This window comes from Arachis ipaensis, chromosome B3 (genome assembly GCF_059453495.1).
Source record: "Arachis ipaensis isolate K30076 ecotype BB chromosome B3, ASM5945349v1, whole genome shotgun sequence".
Lineage (NCBI taxonomy): Eukaryota > Viridiplantae > Streptophyta > Magnoliopsida > Fabales > Fabaceae > Arachis > Arachis ipaensis.
In genome coordinates, this window is record NC_142438.1 from 132,290,134 (window position 1) to 132,306,016 (window position 15,883).

At 33.1% G+C, this 15,883-nt stretch overlaps 2 protein-coding genes across 2 annotated transcripts; one reads left to right on the forward strand and one right to left on the reverse strand.

Annotated features, from left to right (window-relative positions):
- Positions 1 to 541: 541 nt before the first annotated feature.
- LOC107631011 (mitochondrial inner membrane protein OXA1-like) lies at positions 542 to 5,058 on the reverse strand. Its single transcript, XM_016334317.3, has 9 exons — positions 4,378 to 5,058; positions 4,031 to 4,121; positions 3,655 to 3,702; positions 3,136 to 3,194; positions 2,802 to 2,877; positions 2,567 to 2,698; positions 2,208 to 2,321; positions 1,421 to 1,475; positions 542 to 1,001 (listed from the first exon to the last, which is right to left on the reverse strand). The coding sequence occupies exons 1-9, from the start codon at positions 4,842 to 4,844 to the stop codon at positions 910 to 912; spliced, it is 1,134 nt and encodes a 377-aa protein (XP_016189803.1). The 5' UTR covers positions 4,845 to 5,058; the 3' UTR covers positions 542 to 909.
- A 1,239-nt stretch (positions 5,059 to 6,297) lies between these two features.
- Positions 6,298 to 8,819, forward strand: LOC107631009 (uncharacterized). Its single transcript, XM_016334314.3, has 3 exons — positions 6,298 to 7,018; positions 7,885 to 8,087; positions 8,301 to 8,819. The coding sequence occupies exons 1-3, from the start codon at positions 6,929 to 6,931 to the stop codon at positions 8,554 to 8,556; spliced, it is 549 nt and encodes a 182-aa protein (XP_016189800.1). The 5' UTR covers positions 6,298 to 6,928; the 3' UTR covers positions 8,557 to 8,819.
- The last annotated feature ends 7,064 nt before the right edge of the window (positions 8,820 to 15,883 follow it).

The following is a 15,883-nucleotide window of genomic DNA, read 5'->3' on the forward strand; positions in this document are numbered from 1 at the left end:
CGATTTTTAAATAAAAAAAATTAAATACATATAACAAGTCTCAATATCAAATTTTAAATAATCAACAATGACATAACAAGTCTTAACAATATCTTAAAAAGCCAACGATAACATAATAATAGAAATAAAATTATAAGTTGGTTAAAATAAATAAATAAATAAGATTTTCAACATAAAATATTTATTAAATAATAATAATACATGAATAATAGAAAAATGTATAACAAATTGAACATATTATAAGTATAATTGTAAATATAATAATAAAATAATAATATTATAGCACATTGTGCGGTTTGGATTGGATTGGATCGGTTATGAAAAGTAGATCCAAAATCCGATCCAATCCAGCTGTTTGCAAAAAATAAAATCCAATCAAATACGAATTAGTGCGGTTTTAATCGATTTTCGATTTGAATCGAATTGGATGAGCGGTTTAATTTAGATCGGTTTGAATTTGAACACCACTACTCAGTGACACACATTTGCAAATTCGAGCCATCGCTTATTTTGCGGGCATTCAGGCATCATCAAACTTAGATTATCCATAAAAAGAGTGTATTCTGTATAGATATTCATTAAGCAAAAGTTCAAACTTCCAACTTCTCCGCCAACGAGCCATAGCTCAGATGGCATATGTCCTTTCTCCCTACCTAGAAGTTTTGGATTCGAACCTAGAGGTTTTGGATTTGAATCTCACTTGGTTTAAAAAAAACTTCATTCTTCGAAGAAGAAAAATTTGCTCACTTGATGATAAAATGGAGCATAGATTTTCACTGTATTAATTCTCTAAGCTTCTGACTCTTAAGCCTTTGACTGATGGATACAGAAGAAAAAACCCTATCATTTAAATGTCTCGATGTTCTACCGGTAAATGATCTTTCAAATATGTCGCTGATGCAGCTTGTTTTAGCGCTGGGATTTTGGAGCATCGGCAGGTGCTGAATCCACGACTATTACAGGAATACCTAAACTTTTCTTTACGCTGGGAACGCTAATAACTGTAAAGTTCCAAGAGAGAACAAAGGGATTAGAAAATAACAAATAATAAACTAAATGATTAATAAGAGCATATACTAGAAGTTTGAAAATCGAAATCAAAATCCTGATGTAGGCTATTCAGCCCCAGTAAAACTTGAAGCATATAAGACTATAAGTTCGTCTTGGAGGTTTTTAGACTATCATGGGAAGATAACCAATTAACCAACATTACAAGAATACCAAGATGCTGATGAAATCGGATCACTTCTTGATACACCAGTATCATTCTACAGTGTCTAAATGCAATATGAATCACACAGTGGAATCAATATTCAAAGCAATATGTATTTCATGAGGAAAATCCAACTTCTGCCAATGAAGTGGTGAATAAAGGAAAAGAGAGAATTAATATTATAAAGGAAATTTTGAAATGACTTACCAAGTCTATAAATAATTGAAAACAAATTTGATGCAAGCCAGAAACATAATATAGCCTGCACAAGTAGAAACTCGATCAGATATTAAAGAAAAACAACTACAAACAAAATATAAATAGAATTCATAAGTAAAATGATAATCAATAATCTATTACCTATCCACGTCTATATTATATATAAACATGCATGGCATAAGCCGTTGCCAAACTTTTTGCTTCACTGAAGATACCCTAAAACATTCTCTTAAAAAAAGACCCTTAAACTCGACAATGATTACAATATTTCTGTTCATAATTATGAAAAATCTCTTCTTGGTATAGAAAATAGAATAGCAGTTTTTTTCCCCTTTTAAAATTTTCTAATGACTAGAATACAATCATACTTTGCTTTGTTTTGACTTTTGGGTCAAGAGAACATTTTTCATGATTCCTAGTAAGTTTCAAACATTCAATAATTATATTAATTTTCAAATTATTAGGACATTTTCAATAAAAAGGTACTCATTAAGAAGTACAAAGGATGAGGTGGTAAAAAGATTATTTATAATTCTATGAAAGCAAGTGTGAAGTGCCATTTGACGAACCCATTTGGCAAAAAAGTCTGATAATAATAAGACCACTAGTACCATTTGGCAAAAAAAATTTTCAATTGATCTTCTGTCTCACTAACAAAGTTGATAGTCTCTAGGTCTCTTTCCAAGTTCATATAATAAATTATCTCAAACACACAGATGTGTGGGGGCATAGGGAAGTAATTCCTTCAAAAAAGAGCCAAGCCAAAAAAGTTTACCTTTGGAAGTTCCATGGCAAAAGGGACTACAAGAACAGAAACAGCCCTAGCGAGATTTTTCATGGTAGTACGGGTCTCCACAAGCATACAATGAGAGCCTTCATGAACATTATGCTGGGGAACAGGATAAAAGTATAAACCCAATACAATATGAACGGGAATAAAACAAATAACAACACTCTTGGTGACTCCAAAACTACGTTTCTCATGACTTATTAAGTGACCGGTCATAAAGTGGATTGATGGCATAGAACTTAAAACAGAAATCTAAAACAAATATTGACAAGAATTCAAGAAGCAACAAAGAAAGACAATAGAAATGAAAGTTGAAAGAGAAGCTCTGGAAACAGGATGCTGACCTCTACTATTACCAAGAATGACAATGCAGTCAAAACAGGAAAAATGTATAAGGAATCTGGAGTTGTGAGATCAGTAAACCAGTAGGCTCCACCATGCTTGAATGATGGCATTTTTTCTGCCATGTTTGATATCTTCCATTAAACAAGATAATGTGAATCAATAGAAACAGATTAAGGATCCTGAATCCTCAGACTCTTACAATTAGGGAGAATATCAAATTTAAATTCAACTTACTGCACAGAAGAAACTGATCAAGATAGAAGCTTGAATAATTAGCCCATGAAATAATGGAAGTGGACTCACACCAAATCTGCATTATTAGATCAAAGAAAAAAGGATATAAAGTGAAACAGAAAATCTTAGAAGTTTAATTTACTAGTTGGGCTCTTGATATATACCACAGTCCAGCAGTTGTGCTTGCTAGTTTGTATGTTCAAAGAAGTTCTTAAATATTGATAATAACTAGTCCAACTTACATTCTGGAGAGAGGGATGGAAAAAAAAAAAAAGAAAACAAAGAAAGTTTTGAAACATATACTTATCTGCAAGCAAACCAATGATACACTTACTCCTTATATAGCTTTGTAATTTGTTTCTGACCTTCGGCAACAGCTGCAGGACCCGATGCCTGAAATCATTATTGCAATCACTCTTTTTATCAAAAAGAGAAATGTTATGGCAATCACAACCAAAATTGTTTCTATGGTCCAATTCCATTTCAAAGGCTGAATGATGGTCGGATTCCAATCCAAAAGAACAACCTTATTGCTCATTTCCATCCTTTGTTCCCATTCTTTCTACACTATTTAGTCCTCTATGACCTCTTATACAAATTACAAAACACTTCAAATAGTGGTAGATGGAGAAAAAGAGTCTAGTTATGCAGAGTTGTTTGTTTTGATTGCCAAAGTAGCTCTAAAAAAAAAAAAAAACATGACAGAACCCCAGGACGGATACTTAATAATTGAACTAAATCAATCTTCAGAAAGTCTATTGATTCAAACAAAAATTTGGAGATACAAAGCAATGGAACTGTGATGTTTCATTAACTTTAACACACTTGCATATCACAAAAAATCCACCATTACCTTGTCTTCCAACTGTGCGATTATTTCATCTACTTTAAGCCTCAATACCTGCATCAGAAATGAAAATGGTAAGCCTAGCAACGCAGTTGATCAGAGCACGGAGAAATCTAATTTTGATATAACAAATTAACAACTACAATAGCTGCAGGGATTATTCTGAATGCACCTAAAAAGAAACTGTGGGAAGCAAGGGAATTAACCCTCAAACCCATGTTAGAGGGGGATCTTATGAGGAGTAAAGAGAAGAAAAGGGAAGCTGAAACCTCCTTCCCTCCAACTGTTTAAATCAAATTTATTCCGAAGAGGACATAGATTGCCATTATTTTTTACCAAGAAATAAAGATGAATGAAAGAAGCTATGAGCAGCATAACGTACACGGAATCTGGAATTAGCCTTAAGTTGATTTACTAAAAATGGAACTGTTGCGATTCGAACCAAGAAGGTTGTCATAACTATGGCTGCCCACCTGAAAGGAAGAAAGAGGAAAAAAGAATCCATTGGAGAAATGAATTCCGTAACATCTATCTTGTAACAATGTAATGATAAAAGAACAATCTTGCTAAGAAAATCTCAAGAACCCTAAATTACAAATAAACCTTTAATTCTGGCAAAAGCTAAAAAAATTCCACATAATGGCAACTTCAAATACACAATTAACCAATTCTTAACGATGAAAAACTACAAAATTTTCACAGAACTCAGCAATAATGGTTTACACTCACCAGTTCATGCCAGTTAAGAAATGCACATAGTCGATGGCATACTGCACCATCTTTATCGGTAAAAGAGAATCAGCGGCGGCAATCGCAACTTCGTCGACGACGGAACCAGCCTGAGAAGCTACGGTATCAATGGTCGTTTCGGCGAGCACATCTGCCACGTCGATCCCGAAGTTGATCTTATCGGAATCATCATTCAACGTAGACAGGTATCGGCACAAACTATATCCAGAAAACGTGTTATTGAAAATCGTTCTTCGTTTAGAAGAAGCACCGAACCCCGTTGTTCCATTGAGGAAGCTCCCGAAGGACCGCGCTTGGATCAAACTAGTTATTGCCGCTGGAACCGGTTTTTCTTGTTGCCGTTGGTTGGGTTCGTCGATGGTGTGGTGGAGAACGTAGCTGAAAGAAGGGTGGAAGTTGCAGTTTGAGAGGTTGGTTCTTCGCAGGAGGTAGCGTCGATAAGCCATTGGTGAGAACTGAAAGGAGGTGAGAATTAGGTTAAAGCATGAAAATGCGTAGAACGAAATTGAGCAATTCAGAACGCAGGAACGTTGATATGTTTGGCATGAAACGTGATCGGTGGATGGTGGCGTTACGGCGTTGCCTTGAATTTGAGTACGGTGGATCAGTGCAGCTGCTGGACTGCTGTTTACTGGTAGTGGTAGCTCAGCGTTTGTTTCTCCAGCTTAAAAACGCTGTCGTTTCATATTTTGGAGGGGTTTTTTTTTTGTTTTAATTTTTAAACAAGTATATTTTGTCAAAATAAATTGATGACCAATACTTTTTTTTTTAATCTATTTTGCATTTAAATTAATGCTAGCCAAATACCTATTTTTATATTTAGAATGTTAGCTCTACCATTTCTTAAAAAAAATGAAAATAAACAAGCATATTAATATTTTACTTATTTTGATATTTGTCTTACCATTACAGATACTATTTATATTTAAATCAACAAATAATTTATTAATAAATTCTTATTATGGATAATTGATTAAAGTAAAAATAAAAATAAGCATTTTATATAAAAATAATTTAAAATTAATGTTACCCAATATGAAGTGACTTTGCGACGATACAGTATACTGGTGTGTTGAGCTACATACTGTGTGAATCAAATTGACTTTCTACATTGTATATGTTACCTCAGCCAGTTTGAATAGTTTTATAAGTGATTTTTTTTTTTAATTTTTAACTTATGAAAAGATGTAATATTAATATCTGGTATAATTTTTAAAATAAAATTATAATTTTTTAAAAAGTTATTTTAGTACTTAAAGAGAAGTTAAAAAAATAACTTCTTTTATAATAAAAAGTTTTTCTTATTATTTTTTTTTTAAAATAAATACTTTTAGAACTAAAAAACAAATACAAAATAATTTATTTATAAGTTACTTTTAATATAAATATTTATTATTTAAACTATTTTTTCAAAAATAACTTAATTAAGTTGTTTATCCAAACTAGCCGTCTTTTAAAGCATTTGGATTTTGAAGTAAATTTATTCAATTTTTTAATTTATTTTATAAACTATAAAATTTAAGTGAGACTAAGAAAAAATATAAAAATAAATATATTTTATGATACGCCTAATAATTAAAAAAAAATAAGTGCAAGTTAGCTAATAGAAAAAAATTAGGGAATTAACTACATGTGCAGTCAACTTAAATAATTTTAAAAAAATTAATTTTAAAAAAAATACTAATAAAAAAAGAAAAAAAAAGTTGTATTAGATAAAAAAGTACTAATAAAATTAATTATATGATTTTTTTTTGTGTTATTGAATTTTTTGTTGCGGCTCCTTTTATAATTAGCTGGAGTTGGCTAATACCTTAATTAATTACTTAGCAAAATGTATTTGATATGGTTTCAATTGGTCATTTGGTCCATTTAAAGTTGGTTTGAACCGACGTGTCATATGACTTTTCCTAGTGCCATATAATGCACAGATTCCCCTAGCTTTGATCTGTTACTGTTAGCAAGGTTATCCTGTGACTGGTGTCCTCTACTATCCTTCTCCTTCACATACAGGTTTTCCAATCCATGAGAAGCAAATGATTACAAACACGAAGATAAGCATTTACCTATGATCATGCACCACAGTGCTCTTACAAGTTACAACGTGTCAATCAATAGCTACTGAAAAAGATGATGGACTTATGTTTAATTAAGCCTTTGCATATTAGTTAGGGCATAGATTATTAGGTGACTAAAAAAATGTATATTAGTACCCGTAACGCAAAATTAGAGTTAATTACAATATAGGCAGCGTAAAGTTGCGGCAGCTTCAAAGTGCACTATAGAAAGAGAGCTGAGTGTGTGCCATGTGGTAATCATTTTTTTAATGCATTCCCTTCTCGTACAAGGAAAATCTCCCTCATCCAAACCAAGAGCCCTACGGCTTCTTCTGCTGTTGACTCTTCGTTCTTCGTGTTTCTTCCAATCTCTGGGCTTATTTAATTATTTATTTATTTATTAGTTTCTGTGGGTAAATATTTATACGGAGAGTAAGGAAGGTGGTGTTGTGGGGGGTTTTTACTTTTGAGCCGCTATGGCTTCGTCTCTGTTGCTCGCTGTCGTCTTTGTCTTTGATCTCATTGCTTTTGCTCTTGCTGTTGCTGCAGAACAGAGGAGGAACACTGTAAGACTCTCTCTCTCTCTCTCTCTCTCTCTCTCTCTCTCGTTGCTCTAGGGCTTATGACATAATTGAAAAATCTTGGGTTGGAAAGGTCATAAAAATTATGACTATTCTGTTGATTATTTATTTATTTATTGGCAAAATATGATTTTATTATATTCTATGTTTGCTTAATTTTCTTTGACTTCTCGTTGAAATTGAACTGACCAAATCCTAATCCTGCAAAGTAGAAGCCTCTAGGTCTTTATGTTTTGGGGAAGGGGGAATAAGATTTAGCTTTTATGTAGCTATATTAGCTTCTAGGAATCACTGTATATACTTGTGTATAGTATACAAACTTTCATAGAATCCTCATGTGCTCGTTGTAAAGATTTATCCATTATGTTGAAACATCTAAGACCTAGAGATCCTCATAAAAGACTTGATATGAAGAGATTCATAGGGAGATGCTGGGATATAAGTGTTTCAGCAAGGCAAGAAGGAACTATAGGGTTAAAAATATACAAACTTTTATTTTATTTTTAACATTTTAGGAACAAGCTTTTCAATACTTCATGATTCATCATCACATTGGAAACCATACAAATTTAGAATACTTGTTAGTAAAACCCATTAAGCTTCTATACCGTTATGCAGAACTCAATAATATTGTCATACATTACCATTTGATGGGGGAAAACATGTACATGGCATTTAAGAAGTGAATTTCAAGGAAACAAAGATACCATGGTATAGAATTATAACAGCTTATCCACAACTAGTTATACACACATGATGATGCCGTTGAAGCCTCAGAAGCAAAGCATTAAACAAATGTTTTGCGTTGCTGTAATGGATTCCTTTAATGTATGTATATGTTGATAATACAGGCCAAGCTAGTTGTTGATGCTAATGGTAGAAAGTACTGCCAATATGATTCTGACATTGCAACTGGCCTTGGCGTGGGTTCGTTCTTCATCCTAGTCGCGAGTCAAGTGATCATAATGATTGTAACTAGATGCCTCTGCTGTGGAAAAGCTATGAGACCAAGTGGTTCCAGATCTTGGGCAATTTGCTTATTCATAACTAGCTGGTACACTTGCTTCCAATTGTTTTCCTTTTCTTTTCTTATTGATTTCACCTATAAAGTTCCAAGACCAACTTTTTAACCAGGACAATGATAATTGAACAACACAGATCTAACATGATTATGCACAATAATTTCTCTTGGACTTATACTATTATTCGCCAAGTTTAACTTGGTGCATTTAAGACTTGAACTGACATGGCTATGTTGTTGATTCAGGGTAATGTTTATTATTGCTGCGGCATGCCTGCTGGCCGGTTCTGTGAGGAATGCTTACCACACCAAGTACAGAGATCTCTTGAAACAGAGTGCACCATCGTGCGAGACAATGAGGAAGGGTGTCTTTGGAGCCGGAGCTGCATTCATCGTTCTCACAGGCATAGCCTCTGAGATTTATTATGTTAGTTTTTCCAAAGCTAACAATGGTCCTCCCCCCTATGCCAGGGACACTGGTGTGAGGATGGGAAACTTATAGAACTTTTTCTTACTTAGTTAGTAGTTGGGAACATGTTTGTGTGGAAAACTGGCTAATATCATTCATGTGAAAAAAGCTATTTGTAAATTATGAAGACTGGTTGTGATTCTGATGTTTAAACTATACCACATGTCTATTGATTCTGCTGATATGCTGATCTAGGAATGAAAATGTTCTTGCTCTGTATGATTAAACAGTTAATTTTAAGTTAATAGTCATATTGATATTTAATTATTTATACATGAAGGAACTTTCTACCTTTACAAGGGATCCACATCCACTTACGTAATTACATTTGTTGTTGTTGGTAAAAGCGTAGAATTTGAAACACATTTAGTTTTAGAATAAAATCCTATTATAATTAGACTAGTCCTATCAATCCATGTCGTATTGTTGTTTCATTTTCTACCTGTGGAACTATGATTCCTATCACAAATAGTGATGTGCTTTTCCTTGAGACTGATGGAGAGAACATTCAAGTTAATAAAGTGATATGGATTCAGCCTAGTTGCTTCCAGATATCTCCTATTCATAGCTGGTGACTTCAATATATATGCAGTGTTGCAATCTGTTATTTATTTTATGCTTCAATTAATTGTATATGTTACATTACTGTACTTGAGTTTGTGTGGTTGGAGTGGTTATTGTAGTGTATTCTTTATGATACCATACACTTCTTCTGATGCATTAAAGAAAATCTGTGGCTCTCACATTTGTTCACTTAAACCTTCAAATGCCATTCCTCTACCTTCACAAGTTGCGATCTACCTTTTACTTATGTATATACAAATGTGATCAATATAAGGATATTTTTTAAGCCAATTTCTGAATTGACAAATTTACAAATATTAAGCGACTAACATTTTTTTTACATTTGAGCCAATACTAGTCTATTCTTTTTATTTTAAAACTAAAAATGTTGGTCTAGAATTTTGTCTTTTTTTATTCCTTCTTCAATTCTTTTCTTGATGATAAATAGAAATTAAAGAAGTTCATTCGCGTAGGAAGGAAGAGATGATTGACTTGTAGTTTTGTTTGCTATTGAAAGCCAACTTCTATCAAATTAGTTAACCACTTAGCCTTTTTTAATTATTTAATTAAATATTTATTAAACTAATAAAATAAAGAGTTTAATTTTGATATATTGACAGTGTAAAACATTTTATCTAGTTATGCAATCACAATCGTTTTTTTGGATGATCATTTATGCAGTGAATATAAATAATAGTTATTTTTATTAATGTGTCTGTTATGTGATTAGATGCACATGTAAAACGGTTTTATTCTAAGAGTGTATCAAAATTAAAATTAAATTCTAAAATTAAACGCTCATATCACATGATACATAATATAATTTCTTATAGGGCGAGGTGGTCTAAACCGTTGATCCTGGTCCTGCTCCCCTTATGGGACATCTTTCATATATAGCCGCAGCAACTACCATGAGAGGAACAATAATGAGAAATGGCTATGGATAAATAATAGACATCCCCAACCTCTATATCTATAATGCATGCAATTAAAGCTTCGGGACAACCTAGACTGGACACTACTACTACATTGTAAATGATGCCTTTTCTTTTCTTTTTCAGGGTTACACTAATGGTTCATCATGTTCTCAATCTCATTGTGGTCCTAACAGCTCCCCCAATTAAATACTCACTCCTATTTCTTTTATTTCTCGGTATGGTTAACATTAGATCAATAATGTATCTAAATTCATACATTGATGAGAGGGAATTGTACACTCTTACTATGTCAATGTAAGCGCATTATTTTTATTTATTAGGTACTACATAATACTGCCTCAACTTGCAAGGTGCCTCAACATTTGAGGTAGTAGGTACATAACATTTAGGTGTCAAAGTAATTTATATATGTGAAATTGTAAAACCAATGCGTACTACCTCATCACCAAAGATGATACCGATTGTGGCAGTTTGTGAATTCTGAAAGGGGGCATCCTCACATGCATAAAGGAAAGAAAAGCTGCTAGTCTCTTCAGTCTTCACCCCCATTTGCTAGGATTATTCTAATTCAAATAAGTACAGTTATTGAATAAATAATTTATTTTAAGGCAACAATTAATACTCATTTTTTTGTAATCTTGATGAAATTTAACTTAATTCCTTATATTTTCAAAGAAATGTATAATGATTAACATTATATATAATGACATTTTTTGAAATATATGATGCCCTTATAAATATAAGTATATACAATAGTAAAAACAAGTTAATATATTACTTGAACAAATAGAGAAAGTATCAATAAATTTCATTGAATTTTACATTTAAAACCTGTACTTTGACAATATATGCTAAACTTGTATAAAAGGGGCTACCGTAGGTTATAGGTTTGGTACATAAGGCTAAATGTTTTACATATGGGATATTTTTGTGTTTTGAATTGTTATGATGGTAATATAATTCTTAACTAATGTAAGATGTAATAAAAAAAATGTTACTGATATTTTATAATAAAAAAATTTTTAAGGTAATTTTTAACCAATTCTTTTTCAAATAAAAGATTAGTTACTCTCTATATATGTTTAAAGCTAATTGATAGAAATTCATTCATAATTACCACTAACCATTCCTTTAAATTAAGTTTCGCAAACCACATAAATCATCTATAATGAAACCATCTCTACAAATTTCAAGAGTTTTTGAAATAGTCTCACTTTACAATTTTCGTCATTTTTTTTTAAATAACTCAAATTTTGTTCAAGTAAAAAAAAAAAAAAATCAAAAGTTAAATAAAAATAAAGAATATTCAAAGTAAAGGTGAAGATATTTGTCTTGGTGTTCAAAAAGTACCTCTTTTTAGCTTTCATTTCATGCTTATTGGTGTGGAAATTAGCCACATAGCGACAATTTATTTAGACTTCGTTTGACGCTTACTTAGTTGTTTGCCTAAAGTGGTTGCGATGCATTCTATGTATAGATTGCTTTCGACCAAGGTCTCTAGTGCAAGTATCATGAACGAATAATAACAATTAAAAGTATAAAATTAGTCCGAGAAAATTTACACTGTTTGAGCCAATTCTGTTGATACTGAGAAAAATATTACGCTATTCATGGTGAAATGGGGTTATTATAATTCACTAACTTGGTCTGCTAAGTTCAGGTTAAAAGAATATTTTTTTTTTTTTGTGACTGGTTAAAAGAATAGTTAATGGTAATCATGATAATTCAATGAATTTCTATCAATTAGTTTTAAATATGTCATGAAAAGTAACTAATTTTTTAAGGAAAAGTATAGGTAATTAACAATATTTTTGAACATTGTGTGAACAATGTGAATTAATAGAGTTCAAAGAGTAAATTAATCTTAAATTCAATGAGACAATTCTTGTGGAAAGGCCAAGCGACTGGAAAAGGACTGCCTCTGGTCAGGTGGGAGGTCGCCATAACTCCTAAAAAGGCAGGAGGATTGGGTATTAGGGATACTTCCTGTGCTAACATGGCGCTTCTGGGAAAGTTGGTATGGGATTGTCTAAATAATAGTGAGAAGTTATGGGTGCAGGTTCTGAAGCATAAATATCTCAGGAATCAATCTGGTATGAACGGAAACAGTAGAAATTCTTCATCGGCTACCTGGAAGAACATTGTTAGTGCCTATGAGCATCTCAAGGAAGGGCTTCATTGGAATATTGGAGATGTCCACAAATCAGTTTGGTATGATGAGTGGACTCCTTTTGGTAAGCTTTGCAACCTTGTTCCTTATGTACATATTTCTGAATCAGATTTCATGGTGGCTGACTTGTGGAAAGGGGTGTCTTGGGAGGTTGATAGTCTTACCACGCCTATTCCGCATGAGATTAAGCAGTTTATTTATGGTCTGAGATATCCTAGTTTGACTGAGTTGGAGCCACAGTGGGAGTGGTGGCCTGCAGCAACAAAAAAGTATAGTGCAAGGGAGGGTTACAGATGGTTATTAAAGAAAACATTAAATTGGAATGCCAACAGTAATTGGAACTGGTTGTGGAACACAAACATTCCAGAGAAGTTCAAATTTACTATGTGGCTTAGCTTACATGATGCTCTACCAACTGAGACCTTTCGATTCAAGCGGCATTTAGCTTCTTCAGATATGTGTAAGAGATGTAACAAGGCGCAGGAGACTATGGAGCATTGCCTTAGAGACTGTGAACGATCAAAGGCAATCTGGTATATGTTGGATCCTAGTATCCTGGACTCGACGGCTGGTACTGCTCTTGAAGAGTGGTTTCGGAAAGCCTTGGCTAACAATGAGGCGTCCTTTGGTGCAGGGCTTTGGTGGGTATGGAGACATAGGTGCAATGACATATTCAACACTGACAACCCTTGGACAGACCATAAGGTTGTTGCCTTGGCCAGAATTACCGCCAAGGACTTACAGGTTTACAGGAATCGAAGCAATGCCTTTAGGTCTCTCCGAAATTGCCTGTGTTGGGAACCACCGGTAGGCAATAGTTTTAAAGTTAATTGTGATGCAAGCTTGTATATGGATTCAAATTTAGCGGGATTTGGGTGTATTATTAGAGATTCTAAGGGAGATTGGATCTCGGGCTGCTCTGGAAGCATTCCCCCTTGGTCTATAATCAGATGTGAATTATTTGCTGCTTGGAGGGGGCTGGTTTTAGCTTGAGATTGCGGTTTGAGGGATATTATATGTGAAACAGATTGCCTTGACATTCTGCCCATCATGCATGAGCTTACAAGTGGGTATCCATCTGAAGTAACAGATTTGGTTCACAAGATTCAGGAGCTTTTATCTCGTCCTTGGCTTGTTCACGTGGAATGGGTGTCCCGAGAAGCAAATAGAGCTGCGGATTGGATGGCTAAATATGGTGCCAAGAGTAACTCTAATCATGTTATTTGGTCTGAGCCTAGTGTTGATCTCCAACGAATCATCCGCTCGGATTTAGAATAGTTTTTGCTTTGTTTCTTTCCTTGTTTAGTCACCAAAAAAAAAATTAGGATGTAGTGTATTTGTATTTGATTGGTGATTGTTTATATTGTTCAAGATGGTCATTGTTTACCTAATACTCCCCATTTTTTAAAGATTAATGTTTTGTAATTAAAGACCTATGACCATGCATAGTTTAAATATTTTTTAGGAATTCTCCCATATTGACTCAATATGTGTTTGTTTGAGTCTCATTATTTTGATTAAAAAAAATTATTGAAATTTTTTATTTTTTATTTTTTAGCGTGTTTGATAATTTTTTAATAGTAAGAGTCAAAACAAAAAAAATAACTTTTTTTAAAAGATTTTTTTCTTAAAAAAAGATGTTTTTCAATGTAATAAATAAACAAAAAAGTATTTTTATATTGTTATACCCAAACATAATTGATAAATAAAAAGATCCTTTTACATGAGATACCCAGACATAAAATTACTTTTACTTTTTTATAAGATCTTTTAAAAAAAGATAACTCGAAAAAATATATTTTTCTTAGAAGTTCACCCAAATAAACCCATAGAAAAAAAGAAATTCTGATAAAACAATCATTTGTACTTATAAATTTTACCAATACTAAGAAAAGTACCTATAAAAAAAATTAACCTTATCTTCATAACAAATGGATTCTGTTCCGGCCCAGCCAACAAGCAACTCGGATTCGGGTGCTCTCCGAGAGCCGACCCGACGTGTTTTCTGACTCGCCAACTCACCTTACTCCCCTACCTCATCAGAACCCCTGGATAGCTGGAAAGGAAACTTTCAGGAAAGAGGGTCTGCACATATGGGACCCACTCTAGTACAAACTATATAAAGGGAGGGCCCCAGGGACGTCACTCACATTACCCTAATTGCCGCCTGGAGTCCTTGCAGGTGGCATCCCCCTCCTCGTCAGCTCGAAAGAGTCTCGCTCACGCCTGCCCTCCGGAGCTCGCCCAAGCCAGGCATCCAACCACCTACCAACTCTCGAATTCCGTAGAACCAGATTCACTTCGGATCCGAGCAACCAAACAGATTCTATGTGATAAAAATATGAAATTCTAAATTTTTGTTGATTTTTTAATAAAATTTATAAAGTATTCCGTCTTTTATCTTTAACTTCATCTCTACCTCTATCTCTTTTTTCTAGTATTTTAAATTTTCATAATCTTGTATTGCCATAATTTTAACTACATTTTCTCTTCTTTACTACTCCACCACTACCATCATGACGACATCAACATCAACTACATCAATTTTTTCACCTCATCAGCTCCACCTTCCTCTCTCTCTACTGTCACAATCATAATCACATCATCCTTTAACAATAACAACAAGGTGGGTACTCCCATGAAGATATTATAATTGTCTTCATGTGATGATTTTTCTTTTTGACCCTTAGATGATGGAGTGTAGGGTTAGATTTTGATATGTTATAAAAGTGTTGTTTCTATTTGAAGTGTGGCCAAATCAATAAATCACACTTTTATACAAAGCATCTTCATAAAAAGATGTTTTTTGCATCTTTATTTGAGTAGCTCCCTAACAACAATATATAACTGCAAATAATTAAACCACAAAAATATTCAAATTTTCTTCAAAAAAAAAAAATTCAAGAGAAGAATAATAGAGAGAAATCGAAGAATCTTGAATATCTTGAAGAAGGTGGTGCCATTGACGATGTTAGCGTTAATAGAGGAGGAATCGACGCCGATTGTGCCGCAAAAAACAAAAATAGTGATCATGTCACAAAAGTTAAGAGTGACAGTCCACAGCCACCGCCACTTCTCCGATCCCTCCCTCCTCCTTTGGAGTGTTCTCTCTCACACACACCCCTCCATTGTTGTCTCTCTTTCTCACTTCAATTTGGCTTTTTTTTTTATTGCTCTCATCTCTATTGTTATTGTTAGTGAATGTGTATGGACCGTAGCAATGATGAGATAGTGCGGTAGATAATAACGAACAATGTTAAGGTTGATGTAGAGATAGTTGTGGTAGAAGTGACGAAAAAAATGATAAGAACATATTGTATGGGATAATGGAAAGAAAATGAAATTTTGGTGAAAAAGAAGAGACTTGATTTAGAGCTCTAAGTAATGATAATTAAGGTGGTAATAATAGAAGAATGTAAAAACTTAAAATTTTGATAATAGAGTTGAGGTTGAAATTAGAATATGAAATAATTTAAAAATTTTATCAAAAAATTAACAAAAATTTAAAATTCAAATATTTTTATTGAGCAGAACTAATTTTTTATAAATATAATATAAATATTTTTTATTAATATTAACAAAATCTATGAGTACAAATAATTATTTTTTGGGAGAAAAAGACAAGCATAAACAAATGTTGAAAATGATGTGGAGGCAGGCCCTATACATGTGTTCCGTACACTGTTCT